Here is a 26,110-nt window from a genome sequence, read left to right on the forward strand (position 1 = left end):
CAATCTTATGGGGTTCCAGGGGCTTCTGTAGAAAGATTAACCTAAATAATTATATCTACCCACTGGGACTCAGTGCCCAGTCTAGAAGATACCAGAGATGCTAAGTTTTGCAGATCTTGAAATGTAGTTTGTGTCTGCAGAGGAAACATGCTTTAAATAGCAAAACTATTTTTACACACATGGTGAGAAACAGACCTCAACCCTATTGTCCCTCTGCAAATTTGCAGAGTGTCAATCCCTTACCTCTCTCTAAAAGTGCAAAGTTTCAAAAAGTTCAATGAACAGAAGATGGCTGGGGTAGAATAGATCTGGACAAGGAGAAGTCTGGAGATAAATGTAAGAAGGGAGGGACATATGCTTTTTGTTAAAATATGTTTGCTGTTGAAGAAAAATCCAGAATACTTAACATGGGTTTAGTTAAATAAAACAATGTAAATGTCTGTCTGGTTATGTTCTCCTACTAATACAGCAGGGCAAGAAAGTCCTGCAAATATTAAATGATTACCCTGTTGAACTGGAGATAAGTCACTGGGAGGTGAACTCAAATATCTGCTTCAACTACCTTTGGTAAATGAAATAACCAAACGATCATTCATTTTCTGATATAGCTGTAAAACTCATCTGACAAGTTTTCAAAATAAATCACTGTTTAACAAAGTATTGTGTACCTTCTAAAAACGAAACCTACATCTGAGTTGGGAAGAATGTATTAAGGTTATAACAACCAACATGAATGCACTTTTATGTAGAAATCCATGATTAAATTCAGTCTGCCTGACTAGTGATTTAGATCAAATCCACCCTGTTCCTAGACCAGTCCATCTACATCCAGGCTAGACATAGCTTCTTCCAGAATACTAAAGCAGATCAAGATCACAGGGGCCCTGCCAACCTGTTTACTGATGTAGCATTAGTCTTTCACCAACAGCTGGACTTCCCTCAAACCCCTAGTTTACTAAAGCTACCTAGTTTAAATAGCATTAAGTATCTCCAGAGGAATTGATGGGGCATAGGAAACCTCCCCTGCAAGTTCAGATGACACTGATCCTTGAGTTGCTAGGGCCATGGCAACCCAGCCTGGAGCATCACTCCCCCCCTGCAACCTCTATGGACAGGGTTGTCAGGGTAGGGCACCCAAGGAAAGTACCTGTAATTGGTGCTTAAAAGCCCCATTTCCTGGCAACCAACAAGGATGGAATGGGAAACAGGCCAGAGCCTCTTCCCTTGAAGAGGATCTACAGTAACCGCAGCCCTCTAAATCCACTAAGCAACACTGACCAGCACCAACTGAGTGTCAGGCTGATGCTGTTAGTTTGGTTCGTACAAAGATCAGCCTAAAGTTAACCCTAGCCACCAAGTGAGGTACATCAACAGCATGATTCTACATGACCAGGGGTTGGGGGAAGTTCCACCTGTGCCATGCCACTGACAACTGCAGCGGCATCAAAGCCAGTGCAGGATTTGGTCTTGAGGCCCTGTAGGAGACATGATGCGGGGCTGGGTACTTGGCTATTCCCAGCTTGGTTAACTGAACAGAAACGAGGCAGCGGCAGCACTGGAGAGGCTACGGCAACTCAGCAAGAGGGAGCCATTGTGCAATTACTAAACATTTATTGGCTGGTCATTTCAGAGTAGGGTTACTACACACATTTAGTGATTGTTCCACAGAGCAATTCACTGAAGTTGCCACTTAACATATTCAACCATCCACCCCCTCACAACATCTGAGCTGAGGCAGTCCGTACACAAACAGCAAGCGGGGGCTCTGGATTATTCCCCTCCAGCCCCTCCCCTCCACACAGATCTACTTCTTCTGGTTGCTCCATTTGGCCATCCTGTTGTTGATGGGAGTCTTCATGAAGCGGCTAGAGCTCATGTAAGCTGCAATCTTCTCCAGGGCCTTGTAGGGGAGAAGAGGGGAGGAAAAGTCTGAGCAGAGGGGAGAGAGTCTGCTTCCCAGAACACCTCACAACACAGCCTCAACCTCCTGTAACATGAACATTAAGCCTCTTCTGGGCCACACCAAAGGAGGTTCCCCCACATCCCTGGTCAGGAGTCTGATCAGTGTTACCTGCTGGCATGGTGGGATGTTTCCTGCCCTATGTGCTGCTCAAGGAGTGGCCAACACCTCCAATTAGCTAGGCTTTCCCCCAGCACTGAGGAGTGGTGATCCCCTGAGTGCAAAGTTGGCTCCTGTACCTCCTCCCTACAGTCCCCAGAGCACATCCTCAGAGTTGCTGCCCTCTGCTCTGGCCCAGGCCAAAGTTAGGAATCCATAACCAGTTCCCAGATACTGTCCTATACCTTGGCAGACTGGAGACTGGGCCATTGCCCCTGATCCACATACGAGGACCCTCTTGCTTCACTGAAGCTATGGCAGGAGTCAGGCTGGGATAATATAGAAAGCTACTAATGGCAAGTATGGCCTTTGCTACTTTTCTGTCCCAGCACCTATTTCCACCTGGAGCCAGCAACCTGCCACTCCAGCCATTTCCACAGCAGCTTATGGCCAACAACATACTGAGCAAGGACAGAGTAGAACAGGAGTAAGTGTCCTTTGGGAATTTCAAGAGACATTGTTTAGGAGGGCTCACAGGATAGGAGTGTTTCATCCCAGCTTGCCAGTGCCACCTGAAGAGTGCCTGCCAAGATCACCAAGCAAGCAGGGCACCAAGATGTGGCTGCCTGTCCAATAGATGAGGAGGTAGCCAGTCCTCAGAGGCCAGCAGAAAGCCCATCAGATACATGGCCAAGGGGGGGGGGGGGAAGAGAGAGAGAGAGAGAGAGAGAGACTTTTCTCTCAGGAATAAGGCCTCAAATCAGGGCGGAAGCAAATCTACAGGGCACTGGGAGGGGAAAAACTTGTGTGGTACAGAGCAAACGGGACTTCACTCTCTCCAGGAGGAGCTGTCTGCCATATTGGTGCCAGAGAGGGGCAGTGACATCTCCATTACCACCAGAAGTACTAATGAGTACTTATTAGCAATAGCCCCAGCAGCTGCTGTATCTGTTAGAGAATGAAATTCTTAGTCTGTTGCTAGAAGCTTGGGAGGCCTAGTTCTCTGCAAAGGAGTGAATGTTTGCAGTGGAATGTGTCAGTCCCAGGCCCCTGTGGCAAGCTGGGCTGTCCCTGGATAACCAGGGTAGTGCATTACAGGAGTCAGGGCAAACCTCACCTCAAAGCGGTCAAGAAAATCCTTCAGGTTTTGGAACTGATCCAGGCACTTGGGCTCAAACATGCGGTTCTGATCCAGGATGTCGTACATGAGAAAGTCAACAAAAGTGATCTGGAGAGAGGAGAGAGAGAGAGATTGACACAGGGCAGTCAAGTCTGTTCCCATACCCCTCCCCCAATCGCACCCCCACCATGTACCTTCTCCCCAGCAAACCACTTCCTCTTCCCCAGGAACTGGGAGACCAGCTTCAGCTTCTCAGGCAGCTGCTCCAAGTAGCCAGGCTTCACTTTCTCCTGTAAAGAGGAAGAGGGAAAGATTTCAGAGACATCTCTGGATTAGACCAAGGCAACCCTGTGCCAAGCCAATGTACAGTAAATTCTTCTAATGGGAAGGGTACCTGGAGTTTGCCATTGTCATAAGAGGGTTCTAAGGGTGAGCAGTATCATGTTTCAGGGCAGGTCACCTGTGAATCCCCCCAGTACAGCATTATGCAAGTGACTCAATCCTTCAAGAGCAGGTGAATAATGGTTTAAGTATTAGGCCAGAAGCAGAATACCAGCTAAATGGACCCAATCTAGTATGGAAAATCCCATGTGTGCCAATAGCATAGTGCTGGAGTGGGATGTGTCCTGAAATCAACAAGGTCTTGTTGCAGCCGCCCAGGACAGCATGGATGAACTCACAAAGTCGGGATTGTAGGCGATCATTACGAGGCTCATACGGAAATCCATGGCCTGATTCTCCAGCATGTCCACTCGCAACATCTCCTCCTCCGTCTCGCCACCTGGGAGACAGAACAAAGTGTCAGAGTGCTCACTGGCAGCTACCCAGCCAAATTCCAGCCCCTTGATCATTTGTGAGACCCAGACCTCCCACCACCAATACTCACACAACTTGTGCTTGCGCGCGATGTACCGGAGGATGGCATTGCTCTGTGTGAGCCTGGTCTTGCCATCAATGAGGTAGGGCAGCTGGAAGGGCAGTCAGAGGCAAGGTCAGTAAGCAAGCTCTTCCCACTTCTCTGGCTCCCACACTCACCACTCCCTGCTACTTCTGCACAAGAACCTCATTGATATCCCAGCATTGGTCCCCACCCAAAATTCATCTTAATCAGTGAAACTCCCAAACCCACCACAACCCAAGGAAGGGCCTGCCTGCCCGCCCACCCACCCAGAACAATTCTACATACATTTGGGAAATCCAGTCCCAGCTTCTCCTTCTCATTAATCCACTGGCTTTTGTCATAGTCTGGAGCTGGAAGGAGAACAGAGAGGGTACATCCCAGGCCACTGCCAACACACCCACCTAATCCCTCCCCCTGGCATCTTGGGGTAGCATGGCACACACTTGTGGTGCAGATTCTCCATGGTGCTGAGCAAGATCAGCTCACTGAAGGCAGAGAACATACCAGGGGCTCAGCATTTCTGAAAGTCAGGTCCTAAGCCAAAGAGGGCCTGAGCTGGAATCCTTCCAGGCCAGCTTTCACAATCAAGTAACCATGACTACACAAGAAAGCTGTTTTGGTTTAAAATATGGTGAAGTTTCTAACCTGGTGTAGGTTAAACTGTTGCAATAAGCTGTGTGGCTCCCCTTTACTCTGGTTTAAGTCATGCTGAAATGAAATACATCTAACTAGAAGCCTGGTCTGAACTAAAATAAAAAGGTCTACACAGCCTCTCACACCAGTATAGCTAAGCCAGTTTAAAACAGGTGCTGCTTTCTTTAGAACAGCTGCACAGTCTCAGGACCTGTTGTAATTTGAGTCAGCTGCCAATTAACTTGAGTTCATCCTGTTTATTATTTACAACTGTAATAACTTAACTCAAAGTCCACTGTCAGCCCATTCAACTTGCAGCATGTCCAAAAAACTCTGGCCTGGATAACACCAGGGAGCTGTAATCACATCTGCTGGGGGATGCATGTTAAGAGAGCCTACGCTGGATAAGAGGAAATAAGCCTTCTTGGTTTCTGGAGGGCAGTGTTGAGTACAAAACCTCTCAGCTTACTTGGGCTTTATTTGGCTGATAAGAGCAGTGATCCACGCACACTTACTGCCCCTTGGGTAGATGGGGCAGCCCCATCAGCTCACCACAACCCTCTGCAACACGTTAGGGCACAATGCAGGGTGTTCTCTATCTAGTTGGCCTTCCTCTGCAGTTTCAGCTTGGCAGAATGCAGTGACACGAGTTAAAATTTGGCCAAGGCATGAAAACACTGAGTGTCCTTACCACAAGTTAAAATCCTAAGGACCACAGACATGGCAGCTGCAGTTTTAACTCAATCTGTTGACCAAAGACAAAGACTAGAGGGAAGGCTGGTGTTTAAGTCTCCCTGCTACCATTTAGAACTGCCTCCTGGTTAAGGCAACTAGAATTAGCCAGCCCAGACAAACATTTTTGCAGGGTGACATGCCCTAAGTTACTACTGGCACTCAGTGGAGCATTCAGGGGTAATGATCCAGCTTCACTGTTCACCCTGGAGGTCAGCAGTACCAAGTTCTGTCCCACCCCTGACGGAGTGAAGCAACCCAACTTCACTTCCCCTGATCCTACGTGATCCCAACCTAAGATTGTATTGCTGCATGCAACAGATGCTAAGCAGTAGCATGGACTGCAGCTGACAGATCTTATTAGAGCCGCACACAGTGAGGATGTCAGAACACACACACCTAACTGCTTGGTACAGGATAAAATGGGGGTTTCTCCATAGCAGCAATAACCTAAGCCACTGGTAACAAGTGTTTAGACTTCGAATTGCCTCACAAGCAGGGGCAGCTCTAGCTTTTTTGCAGCCCCAAGCACAGCAGCCAGCCAACCTTCAGCAGCATGCCTGAGTGAGGTCTGCTGTCTCGTGGCTTCAGCGTACCCGCCACCGAATTGCCACCAAATCTGCAGGATTAGTGGACCTCCTGCAGGCAAGCTGCCAAAGGCTGCCTGACTGTTGCCCTTGCAGGGACTGGCAGGGCACCCCCTACAGCTTGCCACCCCAGCCATGTGCATGGAGCGCTGGTTCCTGCAGCCACCGCAGCTCACAAGAGCAGTGAAGATATTTGGGGAGGTCATCTGGAGCAATACCCTTTATGCTGAAAGCACTCAGGCACCAAGAGCCTGCACCTCTCACCTTCCCCACAGCTGTACATCTTGTCCTCATATGCGGTGCCTGTGTATTCCAGCAGCAGTCGGATGGCATGGGCAAGCTGCAGGGAGAAGACCATGGCAATGTGAGAGCCTGCATGTATCAGCATTAGATCGGGGAGATTCCGACCTCAGGATACAGGAGTCAAGTTAGCCATCAGCTTTACTCCAAAGAGCCACAGGGGTGTGAACTCATTATTTCATTTACTATAGTACTATACAGTCATATTTAAACAGTATGGTGATGTGACGCAGTGGGACTGTTCTTCATGTTTCCTCTCAATACTGTAGGGGTGCCTCAGTTTCCCCTATGCATTTCTTAAGTCTCCAGCGTGCATAAATGGCCAACACTCTGTCTCCTGGCAACAAATGGCTGGGGCCCTTCTCCCCTGCAAGAGGATGGCTAAAGGTGAACAAAGATCAGGTGACCTCCTGGCCCAGGAAAGAGACAGGCCAGAAAGGAGAGGCTGGAAGGGGTTTCAGTTTGGAACTGGCTGGGGACAGGAAGTGAGGGCAGATGGGGTTGTCTGGATTGCTAGGCCCCAGAATGGACCCAGCTCAGGGGTCCCATTCTCAGTACCTACAAGCTCTGTTTTAGACCGTGTTCCTGTCATCTAATAAACCTCTGTTTTACTGGCTGGCTAAGAGTCACATCTGACTGCAACATGGGGGCGCAGGACCCTCTGGCTTTCCCAGGACCCCACCTGGGTGGACTCGCTGTGGGAAGCGCACAAAGGGACATATGCTGAATGCTCCAAGGTCAGACCCAGGAGGTGAAGCCATGTGAGCTTCTTGCCCTGAAGACAGTCTGCTCCAACGGAGAGGAGGCTCCCCAAAGTCCTGTCTGGCTTTGCAGGGAGCAGTTCCAGAGCCTCGCCCGGAGACTCCATGACAGGCAGGAACACAGGGCTTGCAAGGGTAAGTTTTGCAATCCAGCCCTTCCCACATGGATACCGTGCCAGGCACGAGGGCTACAGCACGCAGCACCATGTGCATGGGAGCAGGCAAACGGCATGCTCAGGTGCAAGGCCATTTCTGCCTTCCAGTGGCTTGGGACAGTTTGGGACCATCCCTGTTTGAGCAGCCAGTTGTCCCCGGGGGGGGGGAGAGGGGGAGGGTAAAAACTATGATAATGGAGCAAGATTCCCCCCCCCCACCTCCAATCTTGAGTCAGGGGCTTTGGCCCTCTACCTGCCTCTTCCTCACTCTTCACTGTGGTGAGCTAACACAGGCATGGGTGCCAGGTTTGTATCGTTTTTGGTGGTGCTCAGAACATCCATAGGACAGACTGGGGCGACAGTCCTAGACCCTGTACTCCAGGAAGATGCAGGGTCCAGGGTGCCTCGGGGGTTAGCAGGGGATCTGGTGCTGGCTGCAGTGAGCGACCCAGCCCCAGCGGCGCTCGGGGGAGGGGACAGAAATTGGAAAGAGGCAGGGCAGGGGCTTGGAGGAAGAGTGTAATAGGGGCAAGGAGGGAGTGGGGCAGGACAGGCTGAGGCCAGGTTGCTGCTCCTAGCCCCAGGCCTCCCACTGACCACCCACCCTCGCCCCAAGCTGCCCTGGACCCTGCATCCCCATGAAGTGCAGTGCACCACAAAGCACAGGGCCTGGGGCAGTCATCCCGATCCGTCATCGCTCTAGGTCCAGGGTGGCCTGAGAGATTAGTGGGGAGCCTGGCACTGGCAGCAGCAAGCTGGCCCAAGCCACCCCTGTTCCACCCCCTCTCTGTCCCCATTCCATCCCTTTTCCCAACCCGTCAGGCCTCTTTCCAACTTCTGCCCGCTCCCACAAGCGACACCGGGAGCCAGTGGGGTGGGCCAGGGCCGAATCGCTTGCTGCTGCCGGTGCCAGGCTCCCTGTTAGCCCCCCAGGCTGCCCTGAACCCTGTGTCCCCCTGAAGCATGGGGCCTCCCCAAAGCATGGTAAACCGAAACATTGGTGGAGCCTGGCCCATGTTCTTAAATATTGATGGAGCACAGGCACCATGGGCCCATTTAACTCACTGCCTAGGGACACAGGACACTTCCTCAGTGCCTGTCCCATAGCCCTGAAGCCACCTACAGATCCCCAGAGACCCCCTGGGACAAAAGCACAGGGGGACCCTTACTTTGTTTTTCTGGGTGCTCTTCTACAGAGACTCTTGCAATAGTAGAGGGCTCTGGTGAAAACAATGCAGGAAAACAACAGGGACCCACATACTGCCTTTGCTGCAAGGAGGGGCAGGTGGGTTGCCTGGCAAGCAGGGTCTATCAATAAGGTCCAACCAAATTCATGGCCCATTTTTTAAAAATGCAAATTTTATTATTTCATCTATTTAAAACTGAAGTGTCAGGGTGATGGAAATGTCGGGGTCCTGACCCAACAAGGAGTTGGGGGGGGGGGGAAGAAGGCAGTTATAAGGTTATTGGCATGGAGGGTGTACTACTGCTTCTTCAGAGTCAGCAGCACAGAAGCAAGGCTAGCTAAGTATAGGTCTTGCCACCCTTACTTCTGTGCTGCTGCTGGCAGGAAGCTGCCTTCAGAGCTGGGTGGCTGGCAAGTGGCAGCTGTTGACTAGGCACCCAGCTCTGAAGGCAGCACAGAAGTAAGGGTGGCAATACCACAACCCCTTAAAAAGTCACCTCTGACCCCCTGCAACCCCCTCGTGGGTCAGGGCTCCCCAATTTGAGAAATGCTGGTGTCCCCCCTGAAATCTGCAGAGGGGAAAAGCACAGACAAGACCTGATTTCACAGTAGGTGACATTTTTCAGGGCTGTGAATTTGGTAGGGCCCCACCCGCCCAGCCTCAGCAGCCTCCAGAAACATAACCCTGCTCGGTCAGAGAGTTGGGCCCAGGGAGAGATGAAAACAACAGCGTTTGCCAGCCAGCTCCTGCCAAGCCCAGCCCAGCCCGGGCCGAGCAGCCGGCCCACCCCCTGCGCTGCAGCTCGGACTCACCCCGCGGATGTCCCAGTACCCGAGAACCATCGGCATGGTGCGGTGCGGTGCGGTGCTTTTCCTAACGCTTTACACAACTGGTCCGGCAGCTGCAGCTAGCGGGGAGTCTAGAGCAGAGAGCGGCGGCGGGGGGTTTATAACGTGCCCGGCAAGGGGCGGGGCTGCCGAGCACAGCCCAAGGCGGGGGGATGTTAAAGGGGCCGCACCTCCCAAACCCCGCCTCCGGGGTGCTTTATTTGAACGGGCGATTGCGGGGAAGCAGGTTCTGGCTGCTGGGCTCCAGGCGAAGCCCAGATCCCTGCGCCACAGAATCCCAGCGCGGGGCGAACCCGCGGCGCTGCGGGGCAGAGGTTTGCGCGGCGGACGCTGCAGCGCCGGGCACATGTACCGCTGAGGAGCGACCAGCAGCGCAGCCCGGCCCGCTTGCAGGGTGTTGGCGCTGCAGGGGGGAAGGTGCCCACCTAAAGCGGTTTTGCGTGCGAGGTGCTATTCACACGGGCCGGGGCCCGGATTCGTTCTAGCCCGGGTTTTGTTTTCAACGGGGCAGTGCCTCTTTAAATGAATCACCGCCCGGCGGACTCTGGGGTGGAGCCTGTGCAGAGAGCGAGGAGGGGGGACCCGCTGGAAAATGGGTAGAGCCGCTCCTATCCTCAGAGATGTTGGTCTAAGCAAAGGCGTGGCAAAGAGATTTAATCCAAAGCAAAGCTCACGCTCAGCCTCCCAGAAGACAACGGGTCCGAATCTCCTCTTACTCACCCCAGTTTGACACCAGTGCAGCTCCCCGACCTAAATGGAGTTATTCCTGATTTACACCTGGGTGAGACAGGAACTGGGCCCAGTGAGGTTACTCCTGATTTACACCAGTGTTCGATCAGAATCAGGCCCATGCTTCCCAGCTAGGGGAGATGGCTCTACCATGTGCTGCCAACAGGAGATGCAAGATAAAGAAATGCTCCTGAAATTGAGAGGGGCACTGCCTGCAGGCATCAGTCATGGTTGCACTGAGCATCAACTGCAGGGGCAGAGAGGGGATTAGGCTGAGCTGGCAACCTTCCAATGCAGTACTCCAGGAACAGTATTCTGGGGGGCCAATCGCTACCTCCTCCTCCCCATGCAGGGCTTTCCAAAAGGCCCAGGCCCTACTTACATTCTCCAGGGTTTTCTCCTTCTCATACCAGCATCACATCTTTGTATTTGCTCTGAAGGGGGGCATCTCCCCCGTATACTCCACTTGCCCTTTGGCCCCCTTCCATCGCACCCCTTAGCCACACTATACCAGCTTTTCTCCTGTGCTGTCAGCCATTCTCCCATTGTCTCACCCTGCTGCTCCCCATCTCTTTCCCCATCGGTACCTCACCCTCGACCCCCCTGAGGTCACCATTTCTCCATGCTTGTGTCAGGGTAGCTGGCCCTTGGGTTTAGGTGCAGGGGAAAGCTGTGTTGCGTGATCGTTGTGGGAAACAAAGGGCATACACTCCTAGCTTGCCAGAGATTAGAGGAAGACACACAGGGAGCCCCCAGCTAACATGCTGCTCAGCAAGGGAGATATAGTCACAGACATTGCCATAAACATTGCACTCATTGTGTAATGTACTGACACTGTGTACATAGGAGCAAGTGTGTGATGGTGTCCTCTAGTACAGAGGTGGGTAAACTACAGCCCCTGGCCCCATCCTGCCTGGCCCCCGGCTCCTCCCCCGCAGCCTCACTCTCTCACTGGTGCAGAGTCCGGCCTGACCAGCTCTGTATGGTGGCAGCATGGCCCGGCTCCAGCCAGGCGGTGCAGCTGTAGTTCCACCAGCCACCGGTGCTCCAGGCAGTGCGGTAAGGGGGCAGGAAGCAAGGGAGGGTTGGAGAGAGGGCAGGGGAGTTTGAGGTGGTGGTGTGTATAGGGGTTGGGGTGGGAATGGGTTGAATGGGGGCAGGGGTCCCGGGGGGGGCATCAGGAATGAAGGGAGGGGTTGGATGGGGGAAGGGGGCAGGGAGAAGGAGTGGTTGGATGGGGCAGGAGTCCTGGGCAGGCCATCAGGAATGAGAAGAGGGGTTGGATGTGGGGGCAGGGAGAAGGGGTGGTTGGATGGGGCAGGGGATCCAGGGGGGTAGATAGGAGGTGGGGACTTGGCCACAACCCCCTCCCCTAACCAGCCCTCCATACAATTTACAAAACCCGATGCAGCCCTCAGGCCAAAAAGTTTGCTCATCCTTGAGCGTGTAGCTGAACCCACAAGGTGGATAAAGGACCTATTACATCTGCCAGCTAAGGGAGATCTCCTTTAGCTTACACAGCAGAGGCCTGTGGCTTTGGAGATTGAAAGGCCAGGGATTTACATACGCCTCAAAACCTCCACCCGACTGGAATGACTGGTTCCCTCTCTGCTATTCTCCACTAATGCCCTAGGGGTTCTTTGCAGTTGCACAAATCCAGACTACTTCTCCCTAAACCTGCTCGCAGCTGTGGCTCCCAGCACATACAAGCACTGCATTACTTGCTCTCTCAGCTGTGTGCAATGCTGCAGCAGCTCAGTGCTTTGGGACCAAGCTTCCAGACAGCTCAGCTCTGCTGTATCCACCTAAATGGAGGGGCCAGACTGAGTTCTCTTGGGGATCAGAAGAGGGACTGCAGGGAGCAGCACACTTAGAAACCTGATTGGGTGCATCCAACTTTCTCTCCCCTCTACCTGGCTGAGCTGTCCTTTCAGAGGGGAGGATGGTGATTTAATTAGTACCATGATTATGCATTGGATATGACATCAGGGCTTTCTCCTGATGGCCCTCAGGAACTAGCCAACTTCTTATATGTCTCTAGTCACAAAAGGAAAATCTTCCGTCCCCTTTGAAACATGATGTTTTTTCTGCATGTATGATCACAAGCCAGTGCGTGTGGGGTGCTTCAGGAGAGAGCACATTTAACGGGAGGGGAGAATTATCCTTCTGTTTATATTTTCATATGCACATGGGCTCAAAGGAATGGTGGGTGCTCAACACCTCTGAAATTCAGAGCCCTTTGTCAAAGAGCAACTTGGCCATCTGAAGAGCACCAATGGGAGCAGGAACTGGCCTGCATGCTGGGATAAATGCTGAAACTCAGAAGAGGTTTAAAAGTAGAACTAAGGGTCTACTAATCAGAACTCCTTAGAGATCTATTTTTAAAAAACAAATAGAAACCAGGAAAGTCAATAAGCTGAGATGACTATATAGTCACCAAAATGTTTTCATTAGCCAGTAAGTGGGAATCACAGCTAGCTTAGCAGGAAGGATTACAACAGGGCTTGTGGATTTCAGCTATTACTGATTTGCTGTTTAATGTGACTTGGCAAGCTAGAGGGGTCCCAGGGGTCTTCGTCTCCTTCTCACATGCTGCAGTGGGTCAATGCCAACAGAGTTGTTTGACATTTGCTGAGCTCCACTCGAGCCTACTCCTTTTTGTTGCTCCACTGGGCAGCTCTCCAGAAAATGGGAGCCTTCATGTAGCGGCCAGAACTCATATAGGCTGCGATCTTCTCCAGGGCCTACAGGGAAAGCAAAAGATCCATCAATGTAAAGAGACATCATCAGCTCCTCACATGCCCCCTATCCATCATCACAGCCAGAAATTCAGCACAGGCTGCAGCCAAACAGCTGCTTGGGAATCGTTCCCCATTGCAAACCAGAAAGGCATGCAGCCACGTCTTGTCAGACATGTCCTATGGCCCAGTTCTTCTGGAGGACGAAGGGTCTGATCCAAAGTTTGCTGAAATCAGTGGGAGCCTTGACACAGACTTCAAAAGGCTTTGGATCAGACCCAAGGATGTGATTTTTCAAAGCTGCTGACCCACTCACTGCTCCGATCGATTTCACTCAGCACTTCTGGAAGCCAGGCCCTTACACTGCTGAGCTTCTCTACATTTAGGAGCAGATAAAGCACTTTCTAAAAGCCGGAAGTCCTGTAACTTCTCAAAGCTCCATCTCTCAAAAACAGTTTTTTCGGTTCCAAACTCAGTCCGCTCCTCAAAATCTCCTCTGCCCAAGAACCAAGCTTGAGAAATTCAGGACTGTAATGATGTGCACTTACAATATATTATTCAGCTACTAGGTGACTATGTGCTGTGCACCAATTCCCTGTCTGGAGCTTTTCACAAGGGAGACAGTGCTGGAACTTGAGCTATGTGGAAACTTGTTTGTATGTCTTTAGTGTGTGATTGTCTTCTATAGTGAACACCTCCTGTTTAAAGTGAACTCTGATTCCATATATTATGAAAAGGACCAAGAGGTGCGTTATTGTTTTGACAAGACAAAGGGTGCAGAAGGCTTAGAATGGAAACCATCTATCAACTTTAATTGACAAAAGTAACTTGACCAAGGGTCACATGCTGCAGACACTGCAGAACTGGAACTAGCTTGGCCATCCCTGGAGATCCAGAGAGCAGCATGTCACAGGGGAGTCAGGACCACGCTCACCTCAAATCGTTCAAGAAAATCCTTCAGATTCTTCAGCTGATCCAGGCATTTGGGCTCAAACATGCGGACCTGATCCAGGATATCATACATGAGGAAGTCGACATAGGTGAGCTTGGAAGTCAGAATGAAAATAAGCAGAGCGTCAGATCAGAACCATCCCGATCTGCACTTCCCATCTCTGGCCTCGCTTTAGCACAGAGCAGCTACATCCTCAGCCCCTGTCTAGTGACATACCTTCTCCCCAGCAAACCACTTCCTGTTCCCCAGGAACTGGGAGAACAGTTTCAGCTTCCCGGGCAGCTGCTCCAAGTACTCCGGCTTCAGTTTCTCCTGCAAAAAGGGAAAACAGAAGCAAGGGAGCTGTGGGTCAAATCCTCGCAATCCCCATCACCCAGAGTTCCGGCTTTCTCAGGTGGCCCAAGGCAGTGACAGAGGTAATTCAGTCCCAACCTTTGGGGCATAAACTGATCATCTGAAGGGAACTCCCGTCTCAGACACTCTCCTCCCTGCCATGCCAGCATCAAATAACCAGTCTAGTGCACGATAGAAATGATTCACCTTCCTTTGAAGGAGGAGGCTGTAGCTAAAGAGGAGCCATAATAGACTTCACAGACTGGTCTGCTCTGACACACAATCCCTGACCAATTCCACCTCTCTTTGTCTGTGAGGCAGCGTGGGTTGGGGGAACAGGCAGTGTTGAATCTAGGGAGGGCTCAAATTCTATCCTACCTCTGCTACTGGTTTATTATGGGACCTCAGGCAAGTCACATCACTTCTCTCTCTCACGCCTCTCTAAAATGGGGATAACTACTCTTCTTCCCAGGTAATTAATGGAGGCTTGTAAAGCTCTGGATTATATCTACACCTGTTAACCCCATGTGACCCTCCTGAGCCATCTGTTGCACTCCAGCTCTGACCCACACCCCCGGGGGAGCAGGGATGCACTCACGAAGTCAGGGCTGTAGCAGATCCTTGCAAAGGCCAGGCGGAAATCCATCACCTGGTTCTCCAGCATGTCCACTCTCTGTATCTCCTCCTCGCTCTCACCAGCTGGGAGCCAGAAAACACACAGGGGCAGAGAGGCTCAGCAACCGTGGTTTAAATCTCAACTAGCCTCTATGGACTTGGCTTCACTGGGGGGAATTGACCAGCACAGCTATTCTGGAATGACCTAGGTCTTCTAGAATAATGGTCCATCACTTTTACTCTGGACTAGGGACCTATTCCAGAGGAGCGGGTCCAGTCAATTTCGCCATTCAGACAAGCCTTCGACTCGCAGCAATACTCACCCATCTTGTGTTTGCGCGCTATGTAGCGGAGGATAGCATTGCTTTGCGTGAGCTTTGTCTGGCCATCAATGAGATAGGGGAGCTGGGAGGGCAAAGAGAGGATGTCAGCGGATAAGTTCTCCCCACCCATTTATCTTGCTCTTGGAGGGCACCAAGCTACTTGTGCCTCCTAGTCGGTGGGAGGTCAAAGAGCAGAGCTAAGTGTCTCATGAGAAGGCCCTGCATATTGCTGGAGTCCACCTGTGCTCAGACACAGCCTCTCCCTGCCCCTTTCTAACCCTGCTTGGGGGAGCAGACGGACAGCAAGGCCCCAGATTCACTGTTGAGTGCCTAGCATTTAACCTTATGGCCATGCACAACCACCGATCACACTCAGGCTGGGCATGGCACGTGCTCGCTGCTGCAAAGACAGCAAGGCCTGAGACTCCTGCACCAGCCAAGGGGGCACTGGAGAGCTGAGAGCCCTTCCCCAGCCAACAGCCTGGCTCCACCTCAGAGCCAGCAGTGAAAGCTGCTAGTCTCCAACCACTTCCCTCTCTGACCCTGTCCTCCCCAATGACACATGGGTAACAGCAAAGGAGGCTGCTACGTACGTTCGGGAAATCCAGCCCCAGCTTCTCTTTCTCGTTAGTCCATTGGCTTATATCATAATCAGGACCTTGAGGTAAAGAACAGGATGGTAAGTCCCATGGCATGGACACCTGCCCCCCACTGCATTTCCCTCACCACCAACCCTCCAATCCCACCCCACTGCACCTCCTAATCAACATCACCTCCTCACAACTGCATCTCCCACCCTACTCTCTACACCCACTCACTGCATCCCAACCATCACTGATACCCTATGAACACCCGCCACACTGCATCTCTCCCCTGCCACGCTCACCACACCCACTCACTGCATCTCCCTCCTCACTCCCCACACCCACTCACTGCGTCTCCAACCACCACTGCTACCCCACAAATACCCACCCCACTGCATCTCTCCCCGCCACCCTCACAGCACCCACCCACTGCATCTCCCACTCCTCCCCACACCCACTCACTGCATCTCAACCCCTCCACTGCATCTCCAACCACCACTGCTACCCCACAAACACCCACCCCACTGCATCTCTCCCCTGCCACCCTCACTGCATCCACCCACTGCACCTCCAGCCCCACTCACCCCCACTCCCACTTGCAGTGGAGGGGTTGGGATACAGTAAGTGGGAGTGGGGGGTGAGTGGGGCTGGAGATGCAGTGGGTGGATGCAGTGAGGGTGGCAGGGGAGAGATGCAGTGGGGTGGGTGTTTGTGGGGTAGCAGTGGTGGTTGGAGATGCAGTGGAGGGGTTGGGATACAGTATCTCTAACCAGCACTGTCACCCCACAAATACCCACCCCACTGCATTTCTCCTGTCACCCACACACTCACTGTGTCCCTTTCCCTCCCATCCTCTTCATCCCCCACCTTACATCTTCCCTCCGCCATCTCCTTCCTTTCCCATTCTCCCTCCCACAACCCCCGTAGCCTTTAAGCCAAGAGTCCACACTTTTAGTCAGAAAGGCAACAGTGACTGGTGATAGAATTGGAGATTGAGTTCCCTGCTCTCTCCCTCTCCTCACACCCCAGGAGCTGAGGGGAGAGGACCCTGGCCCATGCCTCACCTCTAACCAACACTGCTCCAAGTCTAGGGCTGGAAAAAAACTTGGGTCCTCATGCTGGCCACTTTGTACCACTCTAGCAGCAGAAAAGGGCCAGAACCCAGACAGAGCTTCCCACCAGGAAAACCCTTGGACAGCCCTATAACTGGGTCAGCAGGTTTTTATAATTTTTGGTGGAGCCTAGAATGGGTCCAAGTGCCTGCCACCACCTGTCTAAGGCTCTGGAGTTTGGGTGTGGGAAGGGAGCGGGCTCTGGGATGGAGTTTGGGTGCAGGCTCTGGGCTGGGGTAGGATTGCAGGAGGGGGTATGGGCTCTGGGAGGGAGTTTGGGTGCAGAAGGGAGTTTGGGATTCAGGCTCTGGGAGGGAGTTTGGATGCAGAAGGGGGTTTGGGGTTTAGGCTCTAGGACAGTTTGAGTGCAGACTCAAGACTGGGGTGTGGGAGAGAATGAGGGGTCCGGTGCTTACCTTGGGCAGCTCCCGAAAGTGACCCAAACACCCCTCTGGCAGCCGCTCCTAGGAGGGGAGGCTGGGGGTCTCCTAGCACCACTGCCCACAAGTACTGCCCCCACAGCTCCCATTGGCCACTGTTCCCGGCCAATGGAAACTGCGGAGTCGGTGCTCGGGGCGGGGGCAGCACGCGGAGACCATCCCCACCCCCTCCACCGTGGCCGTGGGGTCATGCCAGCTGCTTCCAGGAGTAGGAAGGACCAAGGCCAAGCAGGAAGCTCCCTTAACCCCACTGCACTGTCAGTGGCGGCGATGGCAGCAGCCAGGGCGCCCCAGGCTCTTTTAAATCACCTGGGGGCAGCAGGCAGGGCCAGAGGAGAGACTCGGCCCCGAACACTGGTTGAGCATGAGCACCACAGACCCTGAATATTCCTGAAGCATGGGCACCATAGACCCATACAACTCGCCACCCCTGCCCTATACCATACTTCTGCTCAGCTGCTGGCATGAGGCATGCCTGTTCTGACATAGCAGAGCAGCCACTCAAGGCTGTGGTAGCTTACAGCACCCTCTGGGCTGCTCTAACACTGGGGCAGGCCACTTTGAAAGCCACCTGTGTTCCCCCTCCCGTTCCTGAGCTGTGCCATTCTGGACATGCAGCTTGGCATCCGGGCCTAGAAAAAACAGGTAAAAGCCTCCACATATCCAAGCACGAAGGAGCAGTGTTTCAGCAATAGATACTTAATGGCCACAATTTTCACCACTGGCCTCTGATTTTAGATGCCAAACCTGGGCACAAACGCCTGATTTTCAGAAGTACTGAGCACGCCCTGCTCCCGTTGAAATCCCTAGGAGCTACAGCTGCTCAGCACCTCTGAGGAAAGCCATGCTGCTCATTTACATGGCTAACATCAAGCCCCCACAACTGATCCTTTTGGCCAACACTCCTGCCCACGCTGGCCTCTCGTTCCCTGACAGTGCCATTTACCGACCTTTTAGAAACATAATGAAACAGCTCAGTGCCAAGGCTAGACACTATGATCACAATATGGGGTTTATTACTGGAGTGCCTGAGGCCAGCTGAGAACTGGGTGCTGGGTGCCAGACAAACACAGAATCAAAGACCTTTCCTGCCGGGAAGCCCGTCTCTAATAGGATGGGCCAGTAGTTAAGAGCATGAGCCTGGGGATTTGGGAGACTGAAGTTCAAATCTCCGCTCTGCCATAGACTCCCTGGGTTCCCTTGGGGAAACCACGAAGCCACTCAGAGCCCGAGTTGCCCATCTGTAAAACCGGGATCCAAGACTAACCGCACTTCCCTACCACACTGGGAGATTGTGAAGCTAAACACAGTAAAACCTGTGAGGTGCTCAGATACAACGATTCTGGGGGCCATATAGGCCCCTAGGATAGGTGGTATCAACGGAGATTTTCTATGGATGTTACAGAAACCTCGGCTGTGTTTGGACCCCACAGAAACCTTGCTCTAAGCCACCTTAAATCTGCACTTTCCTCCTAGGACTTGGAGCTAGTGTCAATAGCACAGTTCACTGCTATGCTCGGTGTCTGGATTTACCTGCTTCCCTGCTGGCTCAGGTCCCCTTTATAATCAGGCAGGGTGCACACAAGCCCCAATGATATAAAATCCTCACCATTTGACACAGGGCGATAAGTGTCATTGGCCATATGCAATCTGGTTTCACTTATCAGTGCTCAAAGGTCTGTTTGCCTGCAGGTGCCATGCTGGCTATGAAATAAACGTGCAGCAAATCCATCCCCACTAGTGCAGCCTGAACTGGGATATAAGCCCGGGGTCCTCCAACCCTGGGGACATAGGGTCTGTCTGCAGTGCAAACTAGGGGTGTAATTGCAGCACATGTAGACACACCTGAGCTAGCTTTGACCTGGATGGTCCAGGTACCAATAGCAGTGAAGCTGCGTCAGCACGGGCCAGCTGCCCGAGTACACACCCAGGGTCCAAGGTGAGCTTGTATAGCTGGCACTGCTATGGGCATGCAAGCTAGCTAGAGGCTTGCTGCAGTTACACCTCCAACTTTAGCGTAGACAGACCTTGAGAGGATTTACTGGGAGGGCAGGGAGAATATAAACCCAGCAGAATCAGAGGGGAGGGGCAGGGCACGAGTTCCTGAGAATACTCATAGGTCCCCATGGGCCACTTACCCTGATACAAACCTAACGTCTTACCCTCAGCTTCTGTAAATCCAGGCAGATCCATTTACACCAGCTGAGAATCTCCCTCTCCCCAGCCATGAAAGGCAGGAATTGTAATTCTTACGGTCTTTAATCAAGACAAATGATGCTATTGCTTGTGACAAGCACCTCCTGGTACAGGTTCCAGCCAGGGTCCTGAGTTCCAGCCAGAGGATCGGCTCTGTAATTGTCCCCAGTGTAAGGACAATCTGCCGGAACTGGACCTCCCTGTCCAGTGTACAGCTAGTTCTTTTCCATAAAGAGAGCAGAGTCTAGTGGTGAGAGCACAGGCTTGGCATGAGGACACCTGGGTTTCACTCCCAGCTCTGTCACTCACTCACCAGGGCTTGGTCTTCACTGCAAGAAAGGGTGTGTTTACACTGCGATAGCTGTCTTGAGGTAAAATTCTGGTGGGGCCAAGGCACTGTGGTTCTTACCTTGATGTGACTCAGTAGTTCTCAACCTGTGGCCCATAGGCCGCTTGCGGCCAATCAGCACAGAGCTGTGGCCCATGTGCCATCCTCAGGGCCATATAGGTAGCACTAGGGTGTGGCCCACAATGGTAAACAGGTTGAGAACCACCAACGTAGCTGATTGATAGGGGAGGCTGCATCAAGGTAAAAACTCCAGTCTCTCGTCTCCACCATGAGTTTACAGAGAGAGAAATAACTATGTAAAAAACACTTTTTTGCAGTGAGGACAAAGCCGGGGTGACCTTAACGCAAAGTCACTCACCCTTTCTGAGTCTCAGTCAAAAGGGGAATTTTACTTTCATGGTGCCCTGGGAAGTTGTAAGGTGGAATTTTATCGAGATTCTAAAGGGATAGAAATATGCAATGTTGTAATAAAGGATCCGTGCCCAAAAGCAACCTGACCTCGTCACCCCCCTCCCTCGCCACTCCCTGCCCGTGCACTAATCCAGCTGCACTTTCTGCTTGGGGAGAATGCATTGCTTTGACACAGCTGGGGTTTCTTCTTGCTCACTGTGACAAAGAGCAGCCCTGTGACCTTCAGAATTATATAACCAAATCTTAGGAAGCATGACTCAGCCAAAAAAAACAAAAAAACAAGGTGGGAAATTGGTCTAAGCCTAGAGAGTCGCAGAGTCTCTCTGCAGCCACAGAAGAGTTAACCCAAGCCCCTGGGAGAGCGGAGATAGGAAGTGGCTGTTACAAGTGGCTGGCCAGGGTTGAGCAATGCCCACAGCTCCAATGGACTCCAACTGGCGTCGGGCCCCTCAAAGTCCATCCCTTACAGCAGCAGAAAGGCCAGCTCCAGACAGAGGGCATTGTCTTAATATAGGGCAGATCCCTGCTCTCGCTGAAAGCAATGGGAGTTCTGCTATCAACTGCCGCAGGAGCGGGACCGGGCCCTGTAAGCAACAGCAAATAGAAGCCAATACAGACCCGGTAGAACCAGACTTTGGAGGAGGAGTGACCTAAGGCAGGAGGGAGAAGGGGGTCTTGTTATGTAAAGCCTCCGCTCAAATGCGATTGTAAGATCTGTAACTTGTATCATTAACTTCTGCGACCTTTTTGCAGACTTTGTAACTTCAGTTATTGTTAGCATAGCCTTTTGAGTTTTGTAACCTTTGCAAGCTCTGTAATCTTTTCAAGTTACCTCTTGTATGAACTTCCAAGCTGTGTAATATCCCATCATGCAATCAGAGAGAATGTGAACAAGAGAGTATATGTGGGACTGGGTGGAGAGGAACTGCACGCATCCGATGAAGTGGGCTGTAGCCCACGAAAGCTTATGCTCAAATAAACGTGTTAGTCTCTAAGGTGCCACAAGTCCTCCTGTTCTTTTTGCAAGGAGAGAGGAGCCAGGAGTGTCTGATATAATCTGCCCTGAGAAGGCAGTCATGAACTGCTGTAAAGACAAGAAGAACCTGGTATGCATGAAAGGAACTGGTCTGGGAATGCTTCTCAGTGACGGACACAGAAGGAAAACTCAGTGTACATGGCAGGAGCCGCTCAGTTCCAGCAAAAGGAAGCAGCCATGCACACAAGCAGCTGCTGCTCCTTGACCTGCTCAGCAGCCTGGATTCGTGACCGCAGGCGGACACACCAGATCTACCACGCTTCAGCTTCTCGGCCTCCATGCTGTCTCTGGTAACTCGCCGCCTGTGTAAGTGTGTGGGTGCATGAGGGTATGAATGCAGTGAATGTTTGCGTGTATGAATAAGCTCCATCTCTTTTCTATCTGACCCAACAGCGGCATCATAATAAAACTAATACAAGTGTGACCCTGGGTTGGTTTTTAGGGGAACCGAGGTAACAGGTCTGACCCTCCTCCCCATTAATGCAGAGGGGCTGTACAGCCGGCCCTCCAGAACTGACCTCGCTAGCTGACTAATCCTCACATCCCATCCCCAGCCAGAGAGTAAAAGGCAGTTTCTAAAACATCTGCTGAAACCTGAGCCCCTCCAGGGAGCTCATTGCTAACAGCGAGTCTAAGGTTACAGCCTACGCAGAACTGGTTTCTACTCCTAGCCCTGCAGAGTTGTCCTGGAAAATTTCAGGGGTGGCAGCAAAAGCTGCTGGTCTCCTGCCTGGTGTGATCTGTAAACTGCAACTTGATTGATTTTTGCTGTGGAAAAAAATCTGGCCCTAGTCAATGATTTCCTTGCAATTTCCAGCTGTGATCTGGGCATGATCCACCATCAGCCTCTCTATTGCCTTCAACAAGCATAGACCCTAAGTGAAGGGCCTGCTCTAAGGTGACTCAGGACCCAAGATGCCAGGTCAACAAGGGGACCATTCAGTGCTGTTAAAGGACCTGGACACTTATTGCTATTTAACACTGTTGAGCATGAATCTTAAAATGCTCCTTAGCCCTAACGATAACAGTGCACCCCTCTCTCACAATGTGATCTCCAGTGCACTGGTACAGACCCAGCCACTTCTGTATCCCTCCCCAACACCAGTTCTGATCTTCACACAGGTTTCCTGTCAAGATTGCAAAAGACAACGCACCTTGCAAGTGCCCGTCTCACGCTCCACAGGCCAAGGCAGCCCTGGGCGCGATCTCCAGCCATGACACCTTACCTTCCCCGCTGGGGCTGTATTGCTTGTCCTCATAGGGAGTGCCCGTGTATTCCAGCAGCAGTCGGATGGCGTGAGCAAGCTGCAAAGAGGAGCACAAGAGCATTTACATGTCAGGATCCCTCCAGTTCCATTGGGCGAGCCCAGAGCTTGCCCCTCTCCAGAAAGCAAGATAAATTGACCTTCCTCCCAATTCTGCTCACAGCTGCTGGAGCCCAGGACTATACACAGATCACACGTGACAGCTTCTACCTTAGCCAAACGCTGCACAGGGGATTGAACCAGGGAACCTCCATCACTCAGAGTGGAAGGCGAGAAGGGACCATCATTATCATCTAGTCTGACCTGCACATCGCAGGCCACAGAACCTCCCCCACCCTCTCCTGTAATAGACCCCTAGCCTCTGGCTGAGTAACTGAACTATGATTTAAAGACTTCAAGTTACCAAGAATCCACCACTGACACTAGTTTAAACTTGCAAGTGACCTGTGACCCATGCTGCAGAGGAAGGTAAAAAAAAACACAGGGTCTCTGCTAATCCCAACCCCAAATATTGTAATCTGTTGAACCCTGAGTATGTGGGCAAGACCCACCAGCCAGACACCTGGGAAAGAATCCTCTGGAATAACTCAAAGCCCTCCTCATCGAACATCTGGTCTCCAGCCATTGGGGATTTTTGCTACTAGCAGTCACAGACAGGCCACATGTCATTGTAGCCACCCTCATCACATCATTCCCTCCATAAACTCATCAAGCTCAGTCTTGAAACCAGTTAGTTTTTTGCTCCCACTGCTCCCCTTGGAAGGCTGTTCCAGAACTTCACTCCTCTGATGGTCAGAAATCTTCATCTAGTTTCAGGGCTAAACTTGTTTATGGCCAGTTTATAGCCGTTTGTTCTTGTGTCCACACTGGCACTGCTCTCCCTCCCTATATGTGTTAACAGAGAATGATCATATCTCCCCTCAGCCTTCGTTTGGTTTGGCTAAACAAGCCAAGCTCTTCAAGTCGCCTCTTGCACAGTAAGTTTTCCATTTCTCTGATTATCCTAGTAGCCCTTCTCTGCACCAGTTCAAGTTTGAATTCATCTTTCTTAACCATGAAACCAGAATTGCACACGGTATTCCAGATGAGGTCTCATCAGTGCCTTGCATAATGGTACTAACACTTCCCTATCTCTAATAGAAATGCAGTCCTAGGATGCATCTGGCGAGGCATTAGCCTTTTTCACAGTCACATCACATTGGGGGCTCATAGACATCCTGTGATCACGCAGTACTCAGGTCTTTTGGCTCCTCTGTCGCTTCCAACAGATACAGCCCCAGCTTATAGCAAATATTCTTGTTGTTAGTGCCTACATTCATGACCTTGCACTCTGCACTATTAAATTTCATCCCATTTTTATTCCTCCAGTTTTCAAGATCATCCAGATCGTCTTGTGTGATATTCCAGTCCTCCTCCATATTGGCAATACCTCCCAGCTTTGTGTCACTCACACATTTTATTAGCACACTCCCACTTTTTTTTTGCCAAGGTCATGAATGAAAATGTTAAATGAGATTGGACCGAAGACTGAGCTCTGCGTGGAACGCTCCTAGTAACTTCCCTCCAGCCTGGCAGTTCATCTTTCAGCATGACCTGTTCCAGTCTCCCCTTTAACCAGTTCTTTATCCACCTTTCAGTTCTCATATTAATCCCCATCTTCTACAATTTAATGAATAAATTTCCCATGTGGGACTGTAATAGTACAAGCTGCTGCAGCTTGAGCTAAAGCTCTAACAGACTCAAATCTACCATGGAGCGCAGATCATATGTGTGAGGGGAGACCGACAACACACCTGCTCCACAGCATTACACATGCTCCTAGGAGTTTCAATAGCCTGAGTTAGGAACCCTGCATTGCATTGTGGACCCCGAGAGGGTCTTTCTTGCTGAGACCACATGGCAACTAATGGAAAATTGCAATGGGGCTCCTGACCTTCAAGTCACCAGCCACTAGGGGGGATACACCCACCAATGACATGCTTCCCCTCTCCCCAGACACCTGCTGTTGGGAAACAAAACTTTTAAAGACGATTACAAATAAAGTGCCCAGTCAAGGCCTGGCAGTGGGACGGGTCCATCGGAGTTTCACTGCAGAAAGAGGCAGGGGCCAGGAGTGTACAGGGCTTTCTGCAGGGATGCACATGGGCATTGGCTTCTGGGCAGGGATAACCTTCCCCCAGCCCCACCCTTGGGGAGGGGATAAGAGTGGATGACAGACATTTTCAGGTGATGGGGCCCTGTGCTCCTAGGGCTCACAGCTGAATTGTCAACTGATCTGCTTGCAAGAGCCCATCCCCCTACCCCGGGGAAATCTTGGCTATCATGACATGTGATCCCAAGCAAATCTGATAGAACCAACCCATACATTCCCCTACAGAGACCTCCTCCATAGCTAGGGAGCTGCCTGCCCCTTTCCTGTATCCCCCACCCCTTCCCCACAGCTGGAGGGCCACCTGTCCCACTCTTTTACCCTTTCCTCATAGCTGGGGCTGCCTGCCCAGCTGCCACCCCAGCCCCATGGCTGAGGGGCCAACTGCCCCACTCCTTTACCCTTCCCCCATAGCTGGGGCCGCCTGCCCTGCTCCCACCCCTCCCCCATAGCTGGGGGTTGCCTGCCCCACTCCTGCACTCTCACCCCACCCCATAGCGGGGGGGCTGCCTGCTCCTCTCCTGTGTCCCCCATAGCTGGGGGGCTGACTGCCCCACCCCTTTACCCCTCCCCCATAGCTCGGAAGCTGCCTGCCCCACTCCTGCACCCTCACCCCACCCATAGCTGGGGGGCTGCCTGCCCCACTCCTGTATCCCCATAGCTGGGGAACTGCCTGCCCCACTCCTGCACCCTCACCCCGCCCCAAAGCTGGGGGGCCGCCTGCCCCTCTCCTGTATCCCCCCGCCCCTCTCCCATAGCTGGGGGGCTGCCTACCCCTCTCCTGTGTCCCCCACCCCTCTCCCACAACTGGGGGGCCGACTGCCCTACTCCTTTACCCCTCCCCCATACCTGGGGGAACTGCCTGCACCCTCACCCCACCCCATAGCGGGGGGCCGCCTGCCCCTCTCCTGTATCCCCCCACCCCTCTCCCACAGCTGGGGGGCTGACTGCCCTACTCCTTTACCCCTCCCCCATACCTGGGGGAACTGCCTGCCCCACTCCTGCACCCCCACCCCGTCTCCATAGCTGGAGGGCCGCCTGCCCCTCTCCTGTATCCCCCCACCCCTCTCCCATAGCTGGGGGGCCGCCTGCCCCTCTCCTGTATCCCCCCACCCCTCTCCCACAGCTGGGGGGCTGACTGCCCTACGCCTTTACCCCTCCCCCATACCTGGGGGAACTGCCTGCCCCACTCCTGCACCCCCACCCCGTCTCCATAGCTGGAGGGCCGCTACCCCACTGCGCGCTGACCCGGCGCTGCCCGCGCTCACCCCGCGGATGTCCCAGTAGCCCAGAGTCACTTCCATGCTGCCCCTGCGCTCCAGTCCCGCCGCGGCTCGATGGGCTCGGGTAGGGCCGCGGGGGCGGAGATCTGAGCTCCCGCCCCGGATTCCGGTTACTTGCCTGTCCGGCCAAACTCGCTTCCCCAGGCCTGGGCGGATCCTGAAGGCTGCGGACCCTACCTGTTAACCCTGTCCTGGCTGTCTGCAGCCCCAGAGACCCCTCGCCTGTGCCCCCCCCCGCCCCTGCCCTGCCCTGCCCTGCCCAGCCCAGCTCCGCTCTCCGCGAGGGACCGACCTCCCACTATCTCTGTGGGG

At 52.6% G+C, this 26,110-nt stretch overlaps 1 protein-coding gene across 4 annotated transcripts; it reads right to left on the reverse strand.

The window, feature by feature from the left end:
- Positions 1–1,589: 1,589 nt before the first annotated feature.
- Positions 1,590–25,893, reverse strand: LOC127052599 (glutathione S-transferase Mu 1-like). Of its 4 annotated transcripts, none has more exons than XM_050956456.1 (8): positions 25,784–25,866; positions 6,297–6,372; positions 4,366–4,430; positions 4,066–4,147; positions 3,860–3,960; positions 3,374–3,469; positions 3,177–3,287; positions 1,590–1,900 (listed from the first exon to the last, which is right to left on the reverse strand). In XM_050956456.1, exons 1-8 carry the CDS (start codon positions 25,817–25,819, stop codon positions 1,805–1,807), a joined length of 663 nt encoding a protein of 220 aa, XP_050812413.1. In that variant the 5' UTR covers positions 25,820–25,866; the 3' UTR covers positions 1,590–1,804. The 4 variants fall into 4 exon arrangements, with proteins under 4 accessions (XP_050812413.1, XP_050812412.1, XP_050812414.1 ...); XM_050956455.1 differs by lacking the exon at positions 25,784–25,866 and adding an exon at positions 9,248–9,368; XM_050956454.1 differs by lacking the exons at positions 1,590–1,900; positions 3,177–3,287; positions 3,374–3,469; ... (2 more) ...; positions 4,366–4,430; positions 6,297–6,372 and adding exons at positions 12,425–12,756; positions 13,685–13,795; positions 13,919–14,014; ... (2 more) ...; positions 15,567–15,631; positions 22,328–22,406 and having other exon boundaries at positions 25,784–25,893.
- Positions 25,894–26,110: the final 217 nt, after the last annotated feature.

The sequence above is a fragment of the Gopherus flavomarginatus genome, chromosome 5 (genome assembly GCF_025201925.1).
Source record: "Gopherus flavomarginatus isolate rGopFla2 chromosome 5, rGopFla2.mat.asm, whole genome shotgun sequence".
NCBI lineage: Eukaryota > Metazoa > Chordata > Testudines > Testudinidae > Gopherus > Gopherus flavomarginatus.

Coding starts and splice junctions, on each gene's coding strand:
- LOC127052599 (XM_050956454.1), bottom strand. CDS start 25,819: ATGGAAGTGACTCTGGGCTACTGGGACATCCGCGGG. Junction 15,056..15,566: donor TGGGGCTGGATTTCCCGAAC/GTACGTAGCAGC, acceptor TTGCCCTCCCAG/CTCCCCTATCTCATTGATGG. Junction 14,735..14,973: donor AGCGCGCAAACACAAGATGG/GTGAGTATTGCT, acceptor TCTGGCTCCCAG/CTGGTGAGAGCGAGGAGGAG.